Below are 22,065 nucleotides of genomic sequence, written 5' to 3'. Positions count from 1 at the left end.
GGTTCTTATTAAGTTGTTTTAATCTACCTGTTAAAAAACAGAACTATTAGGCATTTGCCTTAACATCATGAAAAAAAATAACAGAAATAAGAAAGGTTCTGTGACCTGAGAACGTTTCAGATCCTTTGAGCTAGAGATAATTGTCCAAGTCTAACATGAATATACTCTTCCATGAGTATGTGAAAATGCAGCAGTTTTTCTTTTTCCATTTTTTCAAAGTAGCATATCAGTGACTTGGGAATTTTTGTAGAATCTTAGTAAAATTTAATGGATCAAATATTGTTAAATTAGCTTTGTGTCATAGCCCAAAAAAAGTCCTCTTCCCCTTAAGATTACAGTCAAGTAAGGGAAGTAAGAGAAATGCAGATTACTTATATTATTAAGTAATATAAAATAAATACATTCAGCTGTTTTGTTTCATAATATTACATACTATGAATTTGAAATTTACATATTCAGAGAGGAATGAATACATCTACTGAATACATCTAATTATAAAAGCCTTTGTGGGATACAACCTAGATTTTAAATGGGCCTTGAGGTGGTGGTAAAATTCTTAGAGATAGTGGACATTTCAGATAGAAGAAACAACATAAAGACTCAGAAGATTTATTTTGGGAGAGGTAAATCATTCTGTATGATTGAAGCAAAGACATATGTTGTGGAGAAATAGAGGTTACAGCTGGTTTACTGTATAAGCTGAAGTACTATTGTGAAGAGCTTTGAATGCTAGAGTGTGAGGCATGTGGATTTAATTTACTAGGAAAAGAAGAATGATTAGGGTGATTAATCTGTCAGCAGGATATAGGATGATTAAATCAGGGAGGGAGAAGAGGCAGAGGGAGCTTTTGGAGAGGGAATGATGGATTTTGTTTTATGTATTTGTATTTCAAAGGAATACCAAACCGTAAGACCAAAGTTAAAGAGCATTTTTCTCTTCACCATTGCAACTTACAGCTGTAACAGAATTTACCATTCCTGGGGCAGAAGGACTCTTAAATGTTCTTGATATTTCTATTTTAATAATATTAATACATTGTAAATATGTACAAGATATATACTAGATGGTTTTCAATGTATTAAGCACTTAGTCAGTCTTCACAACTACATGGCAGTTGTATCATACCCAGCTTATAGATGAGAACAGTAAGGCCTTGGGAAGTTAAATTGCCTGAAGTCATGCAATTAATAATTAGACAAGTTGGCAAAACAGTTAAGACTTAGTGTAATAGTGGGGTCTGGTGACACATATCTGTAGTCCCAGCTACTCAAGAAGCTGAAGCAAGAGGTTCACTTGAGCCCAGGAGTTCAAGGCTAGTCTGGAAAACAGCCAAACCCCATCATCCCTGAGGGGGGGGGAAAAGTTTGTTTAAATTTCAGAGAATTAAGCTAATCCTTCTGCTCAGGTACTGTTAAAACAGTACCATTTGGCTTGGGCACAGCTCTTATGTTATTTTTCATATCATTCCTGATCCCTTATTGTGTTCTATATGTCCTTACATTTGTAAGTATCCTTAAAACTATATTGTGTTGATTTCAATGCATGCAAGTATTTACATTGCACACAATATCTTAAAAGTATGAACTATCCATCTTGTCCATTTTGGTGTACACATTTCTACTTTGTTGCTTTCTCAACACAATAATGCATTCACCACATTTGCCTTATCTTTTCCTCTAGAAATTGACTTCTGTGATATCTCACACTCCCTTTTGCTTTCAGCAAAGCTTTAATAAATATCCCCCTCTGTGTCTCCCTAAAGCTCATCTTCTTTCCACTATTATGCCTTATATTATATGCTTTTTCTGAGGGTTTTACATGAGATAGGAGAAATCTTGAGTTCTTCATTCATGGTATACTGAAGGTTGCAGATCTTTTAATCCTCAAAACGATTTAAATATGTGTGGAATAGGTGATTTCATTTTTTGCTTCCAAAAGGAGCCACATAGGCAGGAAGGTGCAGGTGACTTTTTCTCTTCTATTCTTTTGATGTATTTCAGCCAGTGGTGACAAACTTTACAGCATTCACTAGTATATTTGTTTTAACTTTCATTTAGTAATTCTGCTGTCATTTGTATAAATACTGCATATCATGATAATGTAATTGTAAATGATTCATACATTATCTTAGTGATTGTCAAAGCCAGTATATTTTCCTTACAAGCAGATAGGAACTATGCTTTGTCATAACTCATTAGATCCTCCCACTCCTGCAAAGAAATATATTTTACACTCTAGGAGATTCAGAAAACATGTAGGATCCATTAAAAGGAAAAAAATATGCTATATGGTTGTTGTATTTGTTATTTTTTACTTCCTATTTATTCATTCTCTCAACCCTGTTCTCTGTATGAAAAAAAAGTATGAACTATCCATTCACGGAAAACAGGCTAATTATGTTCTTTAAAACAGACAACAGTGTACATCTTGAGACACAGGCATCTGGTACTCTCAGCCCTTCCTTCGTCATTGCTCATCTAGGCTTGATGGGGCTCTCCGGCTGTCCAATTTTTTTCCCCACACATCTTTATTCTCCCTTTTGCTTCTATAAACAGTGTTCTATCCTTACTAAAGTCTAATTTTATATTTAGTTTGTTCCTTTTTGAGCCTTCTGTCTACTAAAAGATGTAGACTTACTCCCAGTTGTTTATCTACTCTCACTCTTTGTTTATTGAACTTCGCTTCTCGCTGTTTATAAATATCTCCTGCTTGTGTAGAGATTAACTTCACATAAACAAAATACTTTTTATCCTTTAAACAGCTTTATGGGAAGAGTAATTAACCACATCACCAAATTTTAGAAATAAATTTATTAGAAGCATCTGTAATTTTCCAACCCAAATTTAATCATTTTTACTATTAATGTATTCCCCTGTACTCTTTTTTTAACCATTGATTTAATGTAGGTTCTAATTGTACTGTGTATACACAATTTAAAATGACACTGAATGTTTATGTACCATAAACATTTTCTACTTTACTACTTAGTTTTCATCATCATCATTTATAATATCTTCAAAGTATTCTTTAGATCAACAGTGTTCGATAGAGATATATATCCCCCTATGTAATTTAAATTTTCTGGCCTTCACAATATTAAAGAGAGGGAAAAGTTTAATATATGTAACCCAACATACCTACAGTATTTTTTCTATGTGGAAAAAATGATATATACGTGTGTGTGTGTGTGTGTGTGTGTATATATAAATTGTTAGATTTTTAACATTTTTCAAACTAAATCTTTAAAATGTGTCAGTAAATTGTCATTAAATTTTCAAGGGCCAAAACGAAAGGTAGTTCTAACACAACAGTAACATTTTAACAAAAAATATTTAACACTGCCTCCATTTTTTAAATTAATGAAATTAAATTAAAAATTGATTTTAATCATACTAGCCACATTACATGTAATTTCTTCATTTAAATTAATGAAATTTAAAATCCAAGTCCTTAGTTGCACTAGTCACACTTTAAATGATTAATAACCAACTTTGAAGTATATAGGTCAATTCTTACTTATCTATTTATTCTAATAAAATGTTTACATTCCTTACAGGTTTCCAGTGAAATAAATAGCATACACAGATACATTCATGAATGTATACTTTTCTTTTTAAAATTTTTGGTCAAAGAGTATGCTTCTGTTTCCTCATGTGTATTTTCCCATCATTTCCTGAAAGATTGTCTACTGCCTTCCCTTCAGCAGTAGTAATATATTTGTTTTGGACCAGGGAGCACTTGCCTGGCATGCATGAAGCCCTGGGTTCAATCCACAGCACCACAATAAATAAATAAATAAATAAATAACAGTAACCATAAGAAAAAAAATATATACACACACACATGCATATATACATTTCACCAACCATTCTTCGTCATTGACTATCACTTCTTTTTCTTTGTTTGCTAAAGAAGAATATTTGCTTATATATTGATTTACTGTGAATTTCTTTCAGTGGGATGCTTTCTTGTATTCTTGGCTAACTTCTCTATTGGTAATGTTTGTCTAACTTTTAATCTTTTTTTTTAAAGTTCTTAATGGATTAAATATATTAACCCCTTGTCACATTTTTTCTGGTTTCTGGTTTGCATTTTTTTTCCCCCTACTGGAATTGGAAGAAACCAACTAGAAGTTTTGATTTTTCTATAGCAAATCTTTGTATAATCTTTCTCAGTTTGGAAGTCATTTCCATTCCAAAAGTTTGGTATTTATTTCTCTTTTATTATAGACTTTATACCTATGTTTTGAAATTATACTCAAAGTGGAATTTATATGAATATGTAATTGTGAGAAAAGAAACTAAATTACAATTTCTTAAAGTTCAGTCAAATTCAGTGCCTGCTTGTTATTTATAAAGGACCTTCTGTAGGTTGCTGACCCACTCTGCCAGCACTTCATATTCACGTACACACACAAAACCAATTTTTCAGATAATTGTTAGTGGAAATAATAAAGAGTTTGAACTCTTTTTTTTAATATTTTTGGTTTTTAGTTGTAGTTGGACACAATACCTTTATTTTATTTTTATGTGATGCTGAGGATTAAGCCTAGCACCCCACACATGTTAGGCAAGCACTCTACTGCTGAGCCACAACCCCAGCCCTGAGTTTGAGCTCTTATATAAAAACAGTTAAAAGGAACTCTAAATGATCTTCCTAAATTAAAGTAAACACTGGTAAAGAGCAATTTCATTCCTTTTCTTTTAGCACATTGAACAGTTTTGTTTCTAACATTCATTTGTGTTTAAACTACCCTGACAAGTCCTTAGAGCGGTTGAGATTTCTAAATATTACATCTAGCTCTGCTAAAATGGTCTTTAAGTCTTTCTATCCCTTCTCTCTCTGCCTTTTTTTAAATTTTCCATTATAATGAATAAAAATGTCTCACTTCACTTTTAATTCTAATTACTGTTATGCAAGCTCTACATGTTAAAAATCTATTTTGGTTTTGGTGTTTATAAGGACAAAGATTAATAATTAACTGTTGTATAGATTGAGACCCCTCATTAGAAAAATCACAATATTTTATTAGTTATATAGAGTATTTTTCTAAACTATAGACATAAACTGCTGGCTTGTTTTTGTTACAAACCTGACATGTAGGAAAAAACATTTTTTTTTGTAATGGCACCAGTTTTATTTTGGGTGATACTGTAGTAAGGAACATTTGGCCTAGCAAAGGTCATAAATCTGGCAAGAAAAATTATGGTTGGCATCAGTTTTAATAGTCTTTGCCATCTAATAGGACACAAATACCAAATTGTTTAAATTCTAAATATTTACTTAAAGAAAAACAAGAGAACATTAAAAATAGAATTAATTTAAATTGTGAATTTACCTCTTATTTTAAAACTAGTGGGTTTTTGTGTGTTCGTTATAAAATTAACAACATTGAAGTTATACTAGCCATATTACAATACTCTTGTGTTGCATTTTAAAGTAAAACACAAATACAACATACACACATTTGGAATGAGGCCAAATTTAGACTCCAGAGGCATACTGTTCCGTACCTTAAATTACAATCAGATGTATTTTAACAGATCAAATTTTCAGTCTGAAGTTGGTGAGAAGCCTAATTATTTGACCAGGTTACTATTTATGTAGACCATTCTGTGGCTGTCTATGGTTAATCCACAGCTGGCAGAATGCTAGCTCTGGGAGGTTTCTATTTCATGCTGGAACAGTTTGGAGAGAAATAAGGGGGGAAAGATTTAAACTCTTCTCATTAAATGAAAGACTAAAAAGCAAGTACATACATATTACTATGGAGACAAGATGCTATATAAACTGTTTCTTTTAATTCTCTAAGTGACAAAAATAGCAAAAGAGGCAGCTTGGATGCTCATAGTTTGCAAGTGAAATGTTATTGCTTTAAAAAAAAAGTGAAAACATTTAAAAAATAATGACACCTAAAAAGTGTTACCTTTTATAACAGTTGATTATTGGTAAAGGATTAATGGTCTGGAATTTTTAAGTGATGAGAAAACATTATGTTATTAAGATGAGAAAGCATTTTTATTAGAATTTCATTAGCAAGATTTTAACGTGATAAGAGACAGTTATAAGGGAGAAAAAGTAATGCCTTTTCCTCACCTACTGCAAGGATTATGGCTGACATTCCTATAACACATAAAAATTCACAAGAGAAAAGCACAAGAAATATAACAAAGTTTTATGTAATATGGAAGCTTTCAGAAATAAAGGCCCAGAGAAAAACAGTATTTTATGTTAAGTCTGATGAAAGAAATGGATAGATGATGGAGAAATATTACTGGATTAAAAAGGGTATGATGTAGGTTTGGGGTTGTGGCTCAATGATAGAGCACTTGCCTCACATGTGTGAAGCACTAGGTTTAATCCTCAGCACCACATAAAAATAAATAAATAAAGATATTGTGTTCATCTACAACTAAAAAATATTTTTTTAAAAAATTGCATTATCTAATGTCTAATGGTTGTAAACTAGGGGCAAAGGACTGGAAACCAGCAAGTGTGTGTTCAGATTCTTCCTGGCCTCCAGGAATAGAACAGAATCCTCTGGAATGAGATCTTATGAAGTATTTTCAAGATGAGGTGGGTCAGAGAATTTCTGTGTGGCCAGCTCTCACACAGAAATGTAGGGGAAAGTCAGAGTGATCTTCTTTTATCTTCAGTTTTCCCATTTGCCAAGGTGCCATATTTTAGTGTATCTTGTTCTGAGTCCCAATGTAGAGTTTATATATAAATATATAATTAAGTTAATTATTATATTAGGATTCTATTCTTATAATTATATATCATATACTATATTTAAGGCTTTTTTAAAGGTGTTCCACATCTGTGATGATGAGTTAATAGCTCAGAATGTATAAGGGCAATAAATTTTTCCTTCAAAGATGGATCCTGATAAACATGATCCTGCCACGAAAGTCATTCTTTTAGTATGTTCATAGTATTTAATTTGAAATTTTCAAAATAAAAATATCTTCTTTGCTGTTATTCTTTTCAAAGTTTGGGTGGTATGAGTGGTTATTCCCTTTGCTATAAGATAACATTTCAGTAGCAGTTTTGCAACTTCTTAAGGTAGATTCGTATGTTTAAGGTTATTTCCTATTTAAAGCAAGCTTGTCTTCCCTTCTAGTTTCCAGACTCCCTATGGTTCTTTGTTCTAATTATCCTCACTCCCTTCTTCATTCTTTTGTTTCTCCACTAGCTCTTTTTTATTTGAAAAGCAGAAGTGCTCAAACTTTGCCTGTCCTTAAAAACAACCCTTGCAATCCCCATCCTCCAAGAATAGAAAGACTGGGGTTTTTTTTCTTTTTCTATTATCTATTCAAATTATAAGGAGTCATATTAGAAATCACTAGAAAAAGTCTGATCTCATGTAAGATGTGTGTCCTGGGGGACATTTTTTTCTCTATTATATGTTTGTTGTTTATAAAATGAGACTAATAACAGTATCTACCTCATAGGTTTGATATAAGGAAAAAATAATAATACCCAAGTTATATATAAAATTCTAAGGCAGTACCTGGCACACAAGAATTGCTTAGTGAATTTCAGGTGATTTTTGTTATCTTTGGTAAATGTCCCAAAATAATTTATAATCCTTGTCAGATCAGTCGGGGCAGGCAATGGCCAAAGGAGGCAGATTTAAAAGGGCCGTGGAACAGGCTTTATTGAGATATCACTCCCGGGCGGAACTCAGACCCACAGAGGGGACAGGGGAAGGGTCTGAGGAGAAACCGCGTGGAAGCTCGACTGGACTGGACTTTTATGGGGCTTATAGCAGGAAGGGAAGGGCTTGGGACAGGAAAAGATGTTTCTAGGGTCCCTTGCCCCCTTGGAGTTGGTCAGGGGAGTTGGCTGAACTCCAGAATTGGCCAGGGGGTCCTGCTGATTGACAGGCGTTATTCAGGAGATCTGGCTGATTGACAGGCGTTTCCGCTGGCATCTTATTGATGTTCTTTTTCAGCGCACGCTGCTTTGTTCTAAGTTGCCACTAAGTGGCCACCAAGTCGCCGCCAAACAATCCTTACCCTCATTTTCTCACCACAACTTCTTTAACTGTCTAGTTTATCTTCATACTAAGTGCTTTCTCCTAATCATTCTGTGTTTTTTGTTTCAGTTGTTTCATTCTCTTTACTCTTGATGGCATTGAACACTTTTTGGTTGTTTGGGGAAGTGGAGTTCTGGGAGTTGAACCCAGGGCCTTGTGCATGCTAGACAAGTGCTGTACAAATGAGCTGCATACCCATTCTTTTTTATTTATTATTTTGTGATGGGATCTCAGTAGATTGTCCAGGTGGCCTCAAATTTGGAATCCCCCTGCCTCCCTCTCCCCTCTCCCAAGTTGCTGGGATTACAGACATGTATCACCAGCTTAGTAGTGAACACTTTTAAGCAATTTCTTTAAACTTACCAGGTTGGATTTCTCTGTCATTACTTCTCATTTTCCTTCCTTTTGTTCTCTCCTTTTTTCATTTCATCTGTTCTCTGGCTTCTTGGTTTTTTGTTCTACCCTTTGTCCTCTTCTACATTCTCAGTAATGCAATCCTTCTTTTATAACCACCTTCTCTGATGGCCTTTCTCCTGAGTCCAACTTTCAAATAGATATTTGGAAGTCTCTTAGCACCTCAAGTAGTGTGACCACAATTTAACTCTCTCTTTACCTTGAAAACTAGATCCTGTTCTAGATTTTTCTCCTTTTATTAATAGAAGAACCACATTCAAAATCTGAGTCATCTTTTAACTCTTTGCCTTCCGCATCTTAAACAATCATCAAGTCCTATAGGTAGTACCAATATGGTTTCCTTTTTCACATTCAAATGGAGAATTTTATTAACTGTTGCTACATTCTTATCCACATTAACTTTCCATTCATTTTTTCTATAAGCTTTTTATTGCTGTCATTCAAGGAAAACTTCATTATTTATGTTCCATCCCCACTCCATTCCCACATTGCCTACCAAATACACTTACATTCCATTCAAGGCCATTTGTGTTCTTAACTCAATTGGTCTTTCCAAGTTCATTGTTTGTTATTGTGCTTTGTGTTTTCTTGTACTCATTTCTGCACCATCCAGACCAGTTTCTTACATATATGTTTATGTAAGAATGTATGAGGCAATTTTGTTATGTAATTCTCAGAAATTTTGTTATGTAATTCTCAGAAATTGTAATTCTCATGTAAATAGCCTCATAAATTTCTTATATATATATTTATGCTTTTGATTGTATTTTCATCTATAAAGCATAAAAATATTTAATAAGATTTTTAATATTAGAGATGTTCATAAATAGCATTTTTAAGTATAGCTTTTGTAACATAAAATTTTAAAAATTCTCTTTCAGAATATTCCTCAAAAATTCAGTGTAGATATTTCTTAAGATAATAATATGATTTTAATAAATCACTTAAAAGAATACAAACTTCTTTACAAGAAGCTAGGATTCAGTCTGCCTTCACTGTTTCTCTTATTCAAAAATATAATTGGGGCTGGGGATATGGCTCAAGCGGTAGCGCGCTCGCCTGGCATGCGTGCGGCCCAGGTTTGATCCTCAGCACCACATACAAACAAAGATGTTGTATCCGCCGAAAACTAAAAAATAAATATTAAAAATTTCTCTCTCTCTCTCTCTCTTTAAAAAAAATATATATATAGTAAGGGTAAAAGAAATTGAAGTTAAAGTGTAAAAGTTAAAGTATAAAAGACTGGGCATTGTAAAGTTTCTAAGCTGCAAGGCCTGAGTTAAAATGTAAAGGACCAGGTATTGTTAAGTTCCTATGCTACATGCAAAACCTGAAATTTCTGCAGCTGTTAAGACAATACTCGAACTGCCCAGTAAATATTCCCCCTGACCGCCTGGTTGTTTAATAACTTAGGGCCCTGTGTGGCCTTGCACGTAGGCATCGCAGGGCCTGGACCAATCAGTTTGAATGTGTACCCCGCTTTAGAACTGACCTATCACCCCCGCCCAACCTGTTCCCGCCAATGAATGAACTAATCATGTTTAGGAGTTGTTGTTTGATTTTCCCGCGGTGTATGATGATTTATTAAAGGAGACTGTGATGTATGTAAAGTCCCCGCCCTCCCCAAGAAGTGTACTTAAGCAGTGCTCAGCCCCTGCTCTGGGCTCTGGGCTACTCTCCCTTCTTGAGTGGGCACGGAGCCCCAGCATGCTGGATCAATAAATCCCCTTCTGCCAATTGCATGAGTGGTCTCTTGGTGGTCTCTCCCTCTGACGCTTCGCCGGTCCCTTACATATATAATCACTGGGGCAGAGATTGTGGCTCAGTGGCAGAGAGCTCACCTCGCATGTGTGAAGCCCTGGATTCAATCCTCAGTACCACATAAAAATAAATAAATTAAATAAAGGTGTCATGTTCAACTATAACTAAAATAAACAATAACTAAATATTTTTTAAAAATATAATCACTGTCTTGAATGAGACATTTTAAATATTTCTGTCTTTTGTAGATTCACAGAGTTTTTTTAATAGTATTCAGCCTATAAATCTAATATAAAATAAGTACTAGTTTCTTCTCTAAAGTAGTGACATAGATCAAACATACATGATTAACTTTTTCTAATTAAATGCAACTATCTTCTACCTCGCATTTTGTAATTGCATCTTATATAGGTTTCTTATATTCTCACTGAGAGTAACTCTGTGGAGATGGTGTTTCTGATATCCTTTCTTTTTTTCTTTTTCTAGGGCTTCTTTCTTACAGCATCCCCAGAGTCAGTATTAAAAGTAGCTCGCCATGCTTCTGAAAACAACAGGATTTTCACTTTGAATTTGTCTGCACCATTTATTAGCCAGTTCTACAAGGAATCATTGATGAAAGTTATGCCTTATGTGGACATACTTTTTGGAAATGAGACGGTGAGTTATTCTCTTTTTAAAAAAAGAGTACCTAGATTTCCTGTTTCTGTACTTGTGTGTATGTTTTAAAATATGCAAAATAAAACCCTAAATTTTGATAAATATCTTTGAGAATTACATAACAAAATTGCCTCAGTATGGACTGCTATAACTCAGTATCTCCTTCAGTATATATTGACTTCTTAGTGAAATATTCATTTTTAACACAGACTAGATTTTTGAGATTTAATTTACATATTGTAAAATTCACCCTTTTTATTGTATATTTGTGAGTTTTTGAAAATGTATACCTGACCTGTCAGTAAAACCACAATCAAAATAAATACTTTCTCACTTCTTTTGATCTCTTCAAGGTCTGAGTCTAATTTAGTTTAATAGATTATGAGTGAAATTGATAGTATCATTTTGCTAAAATTGTTGATGGTGATGAAATGGAATGTCATTTGGCTATTCACAATAGCTAAATGTGGAAACAAATTTTAATAAACACAATTTCATATATACATACAGTGGAATATTGTTCAGCTTTAAAGAAGTGAAATTCTAAATGTGCTATGGCATGAATGAATCTTGAAACATTATGTTAAGTAAGATAAGCTAGACACTTCAGATAAATATTGGCTTTTCCTGTAAGGATTCCACTTTATAGGCTAAGAGTGTAACTGAGTGTTATAGTGCCTGCTTAGCATGCTCACAACCCTGGGTTCAGTCCACAGCAAAAAAACAAAAACTAATTTCACTTTTTGAGCTGTATATAGGATAGGCAACTTCCAAAAGACATATAGTAGAATAATGGTGAGTTGAGGGCAGGTGTGGGTATTGGGTAATTATTATTTAATAAAACAAAACTTGTGTTTGAGATGATCAAAAAGTTCAGGAAATGGATGGTGGAGACAGTTGCCCAACGCTAAATTTTTTTTATTTTTATTTATTTATTTATTTTTTTACCAGGGATTGGACCCAGAGGGGCTTAACTACTGAGCTACATTTCCAGCCCTTATTTAGATGTTTAGTATGTTTGAGAAGACCTGTCGTGATATGGTTTATAGAATGATAAAAGTCAGCTACAGGCAATTAGGTGTATTTGGTATTTTATTGAACCAGTCTCAAAAAGTTCGTTGATGAATAGATTTCTAGTGGTATGCCTTAATGTTTACTCTGAGCTTTTCTCAAGTAAACTACCAGTGATTTGAGATAAAGCTGTATTTGCATATAATGCAAAGGCAAATAATACAACACCTTAATAAATATCAAGACAGTTGAATGTGAGATTCAGATTTTTTTAAATGTTAATACAGTAGAAATGTCAGTTGAGGTGATAAACATTAATGGGGATAATAAAAATAATACCATATTTGATTATAAAAAGCAAGTAGATTAATACTTGCTCTTTAATACTTAATTATTAATACTTAATTATAAGAGATAATAATAGCTCTTTAAATACATCGTTCATTGTTTTTCTACTTGACTTCTATATTAATTATAAATTATCTTCATTTCTCCAGGAAAAGAGAGACATTTTGGTTCTAAAATTCAATGAAATGTAAAATTTCTCAGTGAAGATAGATAGATAGATAGATAGATGACTTGTTTTATATTTCCTCTTCCTCCCCCCCCCCCAAAAAAAAAAGCTCAGATTTACTGAGTTTAGTATTAAATTTTCAAAATGTCAGCACTTAACTAAAATCACACACCCTTGACTCTTACTTTCTAATGGTAAACCTTGCCTTTCTCAGAGGGTTATAAACTAGTAATGATGACTTAAACTTTCCTGATAACACCTTATCTACCAAGACTGTCTTCACAGGCAATAATCAGTGATCATTATGAAGTAAAAAATAAATGAGGATTGGTATTACCATGTGATCCAGCTGTCCCACTCCTTGATATATATTCAATAAATTTAATATCAGCATACTATAGTGATGCCGCCACATCAATGTCTATAACAGCAGAATTCACAATAAGCCAAGCTATGGAGCCAACCAAGGTGCCCTTCAACAGATGAAAAGATAAAGAAAAGATAGTATATATACATAATGGAGTATTACTCTGCCATAAAGAAAAACAATTTTATGGCTTTTGTCATTAAATGGACAGAACTGGAGACTATCATGCTATTGAAATAAACCAGTCCCATAAAGTTAAAGGTCAGATATTTTCTCTGTATTATTGTCTCTCTTATCAGTATTATTCCAACATATTTAACAACCTTTTTAAAATGGATAAATTCCTTGAAAGATACAAAGTACAAAAGCATGCTAAAGAAAAAACTGTTCATATTTGGATGCTAATCCAAAGTTGGGGAGGGGCAGATAAAAAGATAGAAGAAGGATCAGTGAAGTAGGCAAAGTGAAATTAAAGGGAATGAAGGAGGAATGGAATAGGGAAAGTTAAGGAATGAACCTGACCTAACTTTCCTATGTACATGTGTATGAATATACCACAGTGAATTGCAACATCATGTACATCCACAAGACACTAATTTTTTAAAAATCTATACGTAAATAACAGAAAGATTGTAGATAACTTAGCTTTTTGCTGGTGTGCCCAAATTACCTGGCAAGAACAATTAGAGGAGGAAATCTTGATTTTGGAACTTGGTTTCAGAGGTCTTAGTTCATAGAAGACCACCTCCGTTTCTTGGGGCTCAAGATGAGGCAGGACATCGTGGTGGAAAAATGTGGAGGACAGTGGCTCAGGACATGACAATCAGAAAGCAGAGAGAGACTAAGCTCAGCTCACAAAATTTATACCACAAAGACACACCAGGACCCATTTCCTCCAGCCACACCCTACCTAACTTCAGGTACCAGTTAGTTAATCCCTATCAAGAGATTAACACACTGATTGGATTAAGGCTTTTGTAACCTAGTCATTTCACCTCTAAACCTTCTTGCATTGTCTTACACATAAGCTTTTGGAACACACTTAATATCTAAATTGTTTACACAGCATAGGGAAGAGAAGGGAGGTAGGGAGGAGTGAAGTACTGGGGAACTAAATGAGAACAAATTATATACCATGCTTTTATAATTATGTTCAAAAAATCCTATTAAGTCTAAGTAAAATGAACCAGTTTTAAAAAAGGTAAGAAATTAATGGGGCAAACACAAGGATTGCCCCAGCCAACTGCTTGGAGAGAATTTCCAGGCCATAGCAAAAGGAAAGTAACCCAAGCAATCTCTTTGAATTAAAGGGATGGAGCTGGAAGTTGAGAGTCTTAAGAAGCTAGTGTTTCTAAGTCGGAGTACCAGAGAAGAAGGTACTACATAGTGAACACAGATTTGTAGGAAGTCCTAACACATCCTCAGCTAAGTAGTAATCATCACATATTTGTTATTAAACTTACGAAAAGAACTATTAGAACAGATCAGAGGGAACAGTCCTCCGACTGCAGATGGCGCCTTTAACTATTGTTAAATTAACTATTGTCAAATTTCATTGGACAAGGTAAATAACCTCATAATTCATAGGGCTTCAGATATAATAATTCAGAAGGACTTTGCCCCATTTGTGAGACAAAATTATCTCTAGTCCAGAAGCTATTCTTTTCCCTCTTATCATTATTATTCCAACATATTTAACAACCTTTTGAAACGGACAAATTCCTTGAAAGACACAAAGTACAAAAGCATGCTAAAGAAAAAAGATTATCTTTGGGAGAAGGGGACTTAACAGAAATTTAGGGGTTTTCTTAATTTGCCATTTTTCTCTTTTTCTGCATTTTTATTGGTGCTTTATAATTATACATAACAATGGGATTTGTTGTTACATATCACTATTTGTGCACAATATAACAATGTAATTTGGTCAGTATCATTTCCCAGTGTCACCTTTCCCTCATTTCTTCCCTCCCCGCTCCCCTACACCAAGTCTTTTTCCTCTGCATTACTGGTCTCCCTTCTATTTTCATGAAATTTTTCCCCTCTTTTTTTTTCCTTTTTTCTCTGCAGCTTCCATGTATGAGAGAAAACATCCAACCTTTGACTTTATTGGTTTGACTTATTTTTCTTTACATAATGTTTTTAAGTTCCATCCATTACATAATTTCATTCTTTTTTATGGCTGAATAAACTCCATTGTGTGTGTGTGTGTGTGTGTGTGTGTATACACACACACACACCACATTTTCTTTATCCATTTGTTGATTGACAGACACCTAGGCTAGTCCCATAATTTGATTATTGTGAATTGTGCTGCTGTATACATGGGGATGCATGTATCCAAACCATGGTTGATTTTTTTATTCTTTTTAGTTACACATGACAGTAGAATGTATTTTGACATATCATACATACATGGAGCACAACTTCCCATTTTTGTGATCGTACATGATGTGGAGTTACACTGCTGATGTATTCATATATGAACATAGGAGAGTTATGTCTGAGTCATCTACAATCTTTCCCATTCCCACCTCCCCTCCCTTCTTCCCCACTCCCCCAGGTCTATCTGGTAAATCTCCCCTCCTCTACTCTCCATTGTGAGTCAGCATCTGCATATGAGAGAGAACACTGGGCTTTGGTTTTGGGAGATTGGCTATTTCACTTAGCATGATAGTCTCCAATTCCATCCATTTACTGGCAAATGCCATCATTTCATTCTTCTTTATGGGTGAGTAGTGTTCTATTGTGTACATCCATTTATCCATTCATCTGTTGAAAGACACTTAGGTTGGTTCTATAGTTTAGGTATTGTGAATTGAGCTGCTATAAACAGTGATGTGACTGTTTCACTACAGTATGCTGACTTTAAGTCCTTTGGGTATATGCCAAGGAGTGAGTGGGATAACTGGGTCAAATGTTCGTTCCATTCCATGTTTTCTGAGGAATCTTAAAACTGCTTTCCAGAGTAGTTGCACCAGTTTGCAATCCCACCAGCAATGTATGAGTGTACCTTTTTCCCCACATCCCCACCAACATTTATTATTACTTGGTTTCTTGATAATTGCCATTCTGACTGGAGTGAGATGAAATCTTAGCGTAATTTTAATGTGCATTTCTCTAATTGCTATGTTTGTTGACCCATCCTATTTTTTCTGTGAAGTGTCTCTTCAGTTCCTTAGCCCATTTATTGATTGGGTTTTTTTGGTGATAAGTTTTTTAAGTTCTTTATATATCCTGGAAATTAATGCTCTGTCTGAGGTGTGGGTGTATGCTGACTAATTCTTAAGGCTAAATATCAAGGAATCATATAGCTGGGTATGATGATTGTATTTCTGGTCTTTTGAGGAACCTCCATATTAATTTCAATAGTGAAGGTACTAATTTACAATCAGACCAAAAATGTAAAAGTGTTCCATTTTCCCCACATGCTTTCTAGCATTTATTATATATTCTTTTTTTTTTTTTTTGCGGGGACAGGGTGTTGGTGGCAGAGTGGAGATTGAACCAAGAGGTGCTGAGCTATATTACCACCCCTTTTTTCTTTCACATATAGCCTTTAAAAAAATTGTTCTTTTTAGATATACATGACAGTAGAGTATATTTTAACATATTATACATTCATGGAGTATGACTTATTCTAATTAGGATCCCATTCTTGTGATTTGACACGATGTGGAGTTTCACTGGCGGGTCAATACTCCTTTTTTTTATTTTTATTTTTTTCGTTGTGCTGGGAATTGAACTCAGGGCCTTATGCATGCAAGGCAATCAATCTACCAACTGAGCTATATCCCCAGCCCAGATATTATTTTATTTTTATGTGGTGCTGAGAATCAAACCCAGTGCCTCACACATGCTAGGCAAGTGCTGTACCACTGAACCACAACCCAGCCCCTTATTTTTTATTTTAAGATAGGGTCTCACTAAGTTGATTGAGGCCTTGCTAAGTTTCTGAGACTGGCCTCTAACTTGTGATCCTCCTGTTGTAGCCTCCTGAACCTCTGGTATTACAGGCATGCACCACTGCGCCTGGCTTATTGTTTGTATTCTTGATGTCTGCCATTCTAACTGGAGTGAGATGAAATCTCAGTATAGTTTTAATTTGCATTTTGCAAATTGCTAAAAATGTTTAACATTTTTTTCATTTTTTTTGGTCATTTATATTTCTTCTTTTGAGAAGTGTCTCTTTAATTCATTTGCCAATTTATTAATTGTATGTGGGATTTTGGGGTGTTTTTGTGTTCTTTATATATTTGGAATATTAATCCTTTGTCAGAAAAGTAGCTAGCAAATATTTTTTTTCCCATTCTGTAGGTTCTCTCTTCTCAGTTTTGTTTCCTTTGCCATGCAGAAGATTTTTTAATTTGATGCCACTCATTTATTAATTCTTAGTATTTCTGGAGCTTTAGCAGTGCTATTGAGGAAGTTGTTGCCTATGCTTATATGTTGGTGTCTTGACCCTATTTTCTTTTAGCATTTGTAAAGTTTCTGGTTTAACTCCTAGGTCTTTGATTCATTTTGAGTTAATTTATGCAGGTTAAGAGATAGTAGGCTAATCTCCCACGTGAATAACAGTTTTCTCAGCACCATTTGTTGAAAAAGTTGACTTTTTTCCAATGTATGTTTTGGGCACCTTTTTCAAGTATCAGATATGTGGGTTTGTGTCTGTGTCTTCTAGAGTGTTCCTTTGATCTATGTGTCTGTTTTTAAGCCAATATCATGCAGTTTTTGTTCCTGTGACTCTGTAACATAATTTGAAGTCAGGTATTGTGATGCCTCCAGCATTTCTTTTTTTCTTAGAATTGCTTTGGCTATTCTGGGTCTTTTATTTTGCCAAATGATTTTTAAGATTTTTTTTTCCAGTTCTGTAAAAATATCCTTGGTGTTTTGTTGTGGAACGCATTGAATCTATCACTTTTTTTGATGTGCCCATTTTAACAATATTAATTGTGCCTATTCATGTACATGTGAGGTCTCTCCATCTTCTAGTGTCTTCTTCAGTTTCTTTCTTGGTGTCTATAATTTTCATTAAAGAAGTCTTTTATCTCCTTTGTTACATTTATTCCTAATGGGTTTTGTTCTTATTATTGTTTTGTTTTTTGTATTGTTTTATTTTTGAGGGTATTGTGAATAGGATTGTTTTCTTGATTTCTTTTTCAAAAAATTCGTTTTGGATGTATAGGAAAACTGTTGATTTTTGTATCTGCCACTTTGTTGAATTTATTACTACCTCTAGTAATCCCTGGGTGAAAATTTTTGGATCTTCTAAGTATAGGATTGTATCATTTATAAACTATAATAATTTGACTTTTCTTTACTATTTTTATCTCTTATTTCCTTCTCTTAGCTAATTGCTCTGGATGGAATTTCAAGTACTATTTTGAATAGGAATGGTGAGAGTGAACATTCTTGTCTTGTTCCTAATTTTAGAGGAAATATTTTCAGTCTGTTCACATTCATTATGATGTTGGCTTTGCATTTGCCATATTTAGCTTTTATAGTGTTAAGTTTCTTCTGTGCATGGTTTCTTTAGTGGTTTTTTGTTGTTGTTGTTGTTGTTGTTGTTATCACAAATGGGTCTGAATTTTGTCAAAGGCTTTCTCTGCATCTATTGATTTGTGTATGTTGAACCATCTGTGCATCGCCACAATGAAACCAACTTGATCATAACATAAAATCTTCTCAATACGTTGTCGAATATGGTTTGCTAATATTATCTGGTTTGGGTATCAGGGCACTATTGGCTTCATAAAATGGACTGGAAAGTGTTCCATCCCTTTCTGTTTTGTGGATTTATTAGAGATGCATTATTATTAGTTCTTCTTTAAAGGTCTGGTAGAATTCAGCTGAGAATCCATATAGTCCTGGGCTTTTTCTTGTTCAAAAGCTCTTTGTTACTGCTTCAATCTTACTGCTTATTGGTGGTCTGTTTAGGTTTTCTGTATTCTCTTGGTTCAACTTTGAAAGGTTATATGTGTCTATAAATATATCCATTTCTTCTGGACTTTCCAGTTTATTAAAGTATAAGTCTTTCAAAATAGTCCCCAGTGATCCTCTGGATTTCTGTGATGTCTGTAGTGATATCTCCATTTTTATCTCTAATTTTATTAATTTAGTCTTCTCTTTCTCTTGTGGTTAATTTGGCTAGGGGTTTTTTAGTCTTGTTTATTTTTTCAAAGAAACAGTTCTTTGCTTCATTGATTCTTTGTGTTGTTTTTTACTTTCTATTTCATTGATTTTTGATTTAAATCTTAATTATTTTCTTCCTTCTACTGGTTTGGGAATTGATTTGTTGTTTTTCTAGGCCCTCGAAAGCATCATTAAGTTTTTTCATCATTCAAAAGCATGATCCTGCCTCAGCCTCCCAAGTACTAGGACTTCAGGTGTGTGCCACAATTCCTGGCTCTCCCAAACATTCAGTTACATACAAACTGCTCCAAGAAATTGAAGAAAGGGAAACACTACTCAGTTTATTCCATGAGTTTAGCATTAACTTCATATCAAAACTCAAAGTATTATTAAAAATCTGTAAATTGATATCTTTCTGGGGTTTGGTATGGAACTCAGTGACAGAGCTCTTGCCTAGCACTTAAGAGGTACTGGATTCAATCCTTAGTACTGCATAAAAAATAAGCAAATAAAATAAAAGGCATGCTGTCCATCTACAACTAAAAAAAAAAAAAAAAAAATTTAAATACATGTTCTCAATGAGCCATGCTGAAATTTCACATGCATTAGAAAGACAGTGAATGAAGTGATGGTTTTTGTGAATATCCTTTGTAACTTTGTTTTTGTGGTATTCGGGATCAAACCCAGCGGAGCCCTATCACTGACCTACATCAGCCCTTTTTATTTTTGGAAAGAGTCTAAGTTGCCGAGGCTGACCTTGAACTTGAGATCCTTGTGTTTTGGGAATATAAGCATGTGTCATATACCTGGTCTATCCTTTGTGACTTGAAAGCATTACTCAATGGCAGAGGTGATGATTTTCACTTGTCTATGACATTTAAAATCCAAAACTATCAAACTTGCTTGATATTGCTACTTAAATACAAGGCGATCCTTTTATTCTTTATTTTAATACAGGGTCTCATTGTTGCTTAGGGCCTTGCTAAATTGCTGAGGCTGGCTTTGACCTGGAGATCCTCCTGTGTCAATCAGCCTCTGAGCCACTGGGATTACAGGTGTGCACCACTGCACCCAGCACATGGTTTACATTTAACTGTAATTCAGAAGTGGATAAAAATAAATTTGTTTTCTCAATTAAAAATCTTTGACAACTTCATTACACGCATTTATTACTTTTAAATTAAATATCGGAATTGATGATTATTCCTGGAAACTTCTCTACTATAAAAACTCAAAAAGTTATGTTGTATTTTTAATGTTTCTGGTATCTTCAAAGTTTAAAGCATTTCCTTCAGCAGCAATCTTTTGTTAGTTAAACTCACACAAGATCAGCTTAATAAACGACATTCTACATGCAGGTAATTATAAATTATATCCATTGATGCCTACTAATAATGCAAGCTGCTTTGTAGTCATTATCTAGCAGTAATGACTAAGAACTTATTAGTCTTGTTTTTCATTTTTATTAAATTAAGTCGTTTTTGAATAGTGTTATTTTGGAAATGGTTCTTAAGAATAATACCATTCAATGCTCCCTAATCACTAGATTATTAACCTGCCAGGATTAAGTACACTCAACTTTGCCTCAGGATGCTTAACTCTAAAATAAGGTCAATTATCTCATGATAATGACTGCTTTGTCAAGAGTTACCACTTAATTCCACAGTGAAATGTCACATCACCCATACAGTAAGCTTTAAGATAGGTTAAATAATAAAATACAGTTTGAAACTGGGCCGAAGAATTCAGTTGAATTATTTCATATGAATTAAGAATGATACATTTTAGATAAAGTTTCCACTCATATAACTAGTATTTTGAATCTCACTGATTTCAATTTTTAAAGATAATCTATTGCTCTGCTTCATGAATCCTTTTGCTGACAATATTCCCACATGGAACATTTCCTTACAGGGAAGAACATTTTACACCTAGTATTCAGTAGACGTAATATTTAATATATTAAAAACTTATAATTTAGACCAGGAGAATTGAAATTACTCTTTCTTAAGTGATCATTTAACTTTTAAAAAAGAAATACCTAGTTCGTCAATGAATTAATCAGAAAACAATAAAGAAAATTCTACAGCTTGTTGTGGTTATGGTTTCTGTTGTCAAATCACGTTTGGCTTGGCCAAAAAGAGAAATTCTATTTAACAGATAAGTACATTTTGAAAGAAATATAAAATTGACTTTATATTTGAATATCTGACTTTATATTGTAAACTTGAATGATGGCTCTGTTTCTTTAAAAGTGAACTTTAATCTTTTTATCCAACCAAGTGAAATGTAGGCTTTTTTTTTTTTTCCTTTACATGTTTTGCTGTGGTGGGGGTGAGAAGCGATTTTATTGATATTATTTATACTGCTAAATACATTTTAATCTTTAATAGACATTGTTTCTTCTTTAAAAGATAGTATGAACATTGATAATTTGAAAAAGCATTTCTTCAAATTATAAATAACCTTGATGCAGATATTTTATCTGAAATAAGTTTCAGTTCTACATAACTATAAAAAAGAAATCATTTGCTATATCAATATGAGAGTCTGGATATATTTATAAATCACCTAATTATGAGTACCAAATATGGTAAGTACTATACCTACATATATTTTCATTCAGGTATTCCCTCTTCAATTAGGAGACTTTCTTGTTTTTTGTAAAGGTATTATTTTAATTTTTAGAAACTTTCTCTATCAATCAAATCTATATACATTTATTCCCCCAGGGAATGCCTTTTTTACTTTTACATTTTTTATTAAGTCTTTTTAGTTCTTCTTTTGCATATGTCTCTTTCTTCTGTGTTTGTGTATATATACATGCACACATAGATGCATAGTAGGGATTTTAATTCAGGGCCTTCTGAACTCTGGAGCTGAACTATACCTACAGCCCCAGGTCTAATTCTTTAAGTTATTTGATTGCCAAGCCTCTCCAGGGACTCAAGACTGTTGTATAGCTCTATATACTGAGAAGGATGGTCTTTCCATTTCTCAGTCCTGCATTTTCCCAGTGTGAATGTGGGGAATAGAGTTGTGTCTCAAAAGGTGATTCAGCCCTTTAAAGGTATACCATAGTGCCTTGTTTTTTCCTATAAGAAATGAAAGTCACCCTTCTGAGACGGTTCATATAGATCTCTCCATTCCTCTTTTTGCTGTAAGCCATG

At 33.8% G+C, this 22,065-nt stretch overlaps 1 protein-coding gene across 2 annotated transcripts in view; it reads left to right on the top strand.

Annotated features, from left to right (window-relative positions):
* Adk (adenosine kinase) overlaps positions 1-22,065 on the top strand; it is a 491,572-nt gene that overhangs the window by 313,713 nt on the left and 155,794 nt on the right. For both annotated transcript variants that reach the window (XM_027931411.3, XM_027931412.3), the window contains exon 7: positions 10,704-10,874. In XM_027931411.3, the coding sequence (XP_027787212.1) occupies positions 10,704-10,874 (171 nt within the window). The remainder of the gene's footprint in view (positions 1-10,703; positions 10,875-22,065) is intronic.

Source organism: Marmota flaviventris, chromosome 4 (genome assembly GCF_047511675.1).
Source record: "Marmota flaviventris isolate mMarFla1 chromosome 4, mMarFla1.hap1, whole genome shotgun sequence".
Lineage (NCBI taxonomy): Eukaryota > Metazoa > Chordata > Mammalia > Rodentia > Sciuridae > Marmota > Marmota flaviventris.
This window is presented reverse-complemented; position numbering and strand designations above follow the sequence as displayed.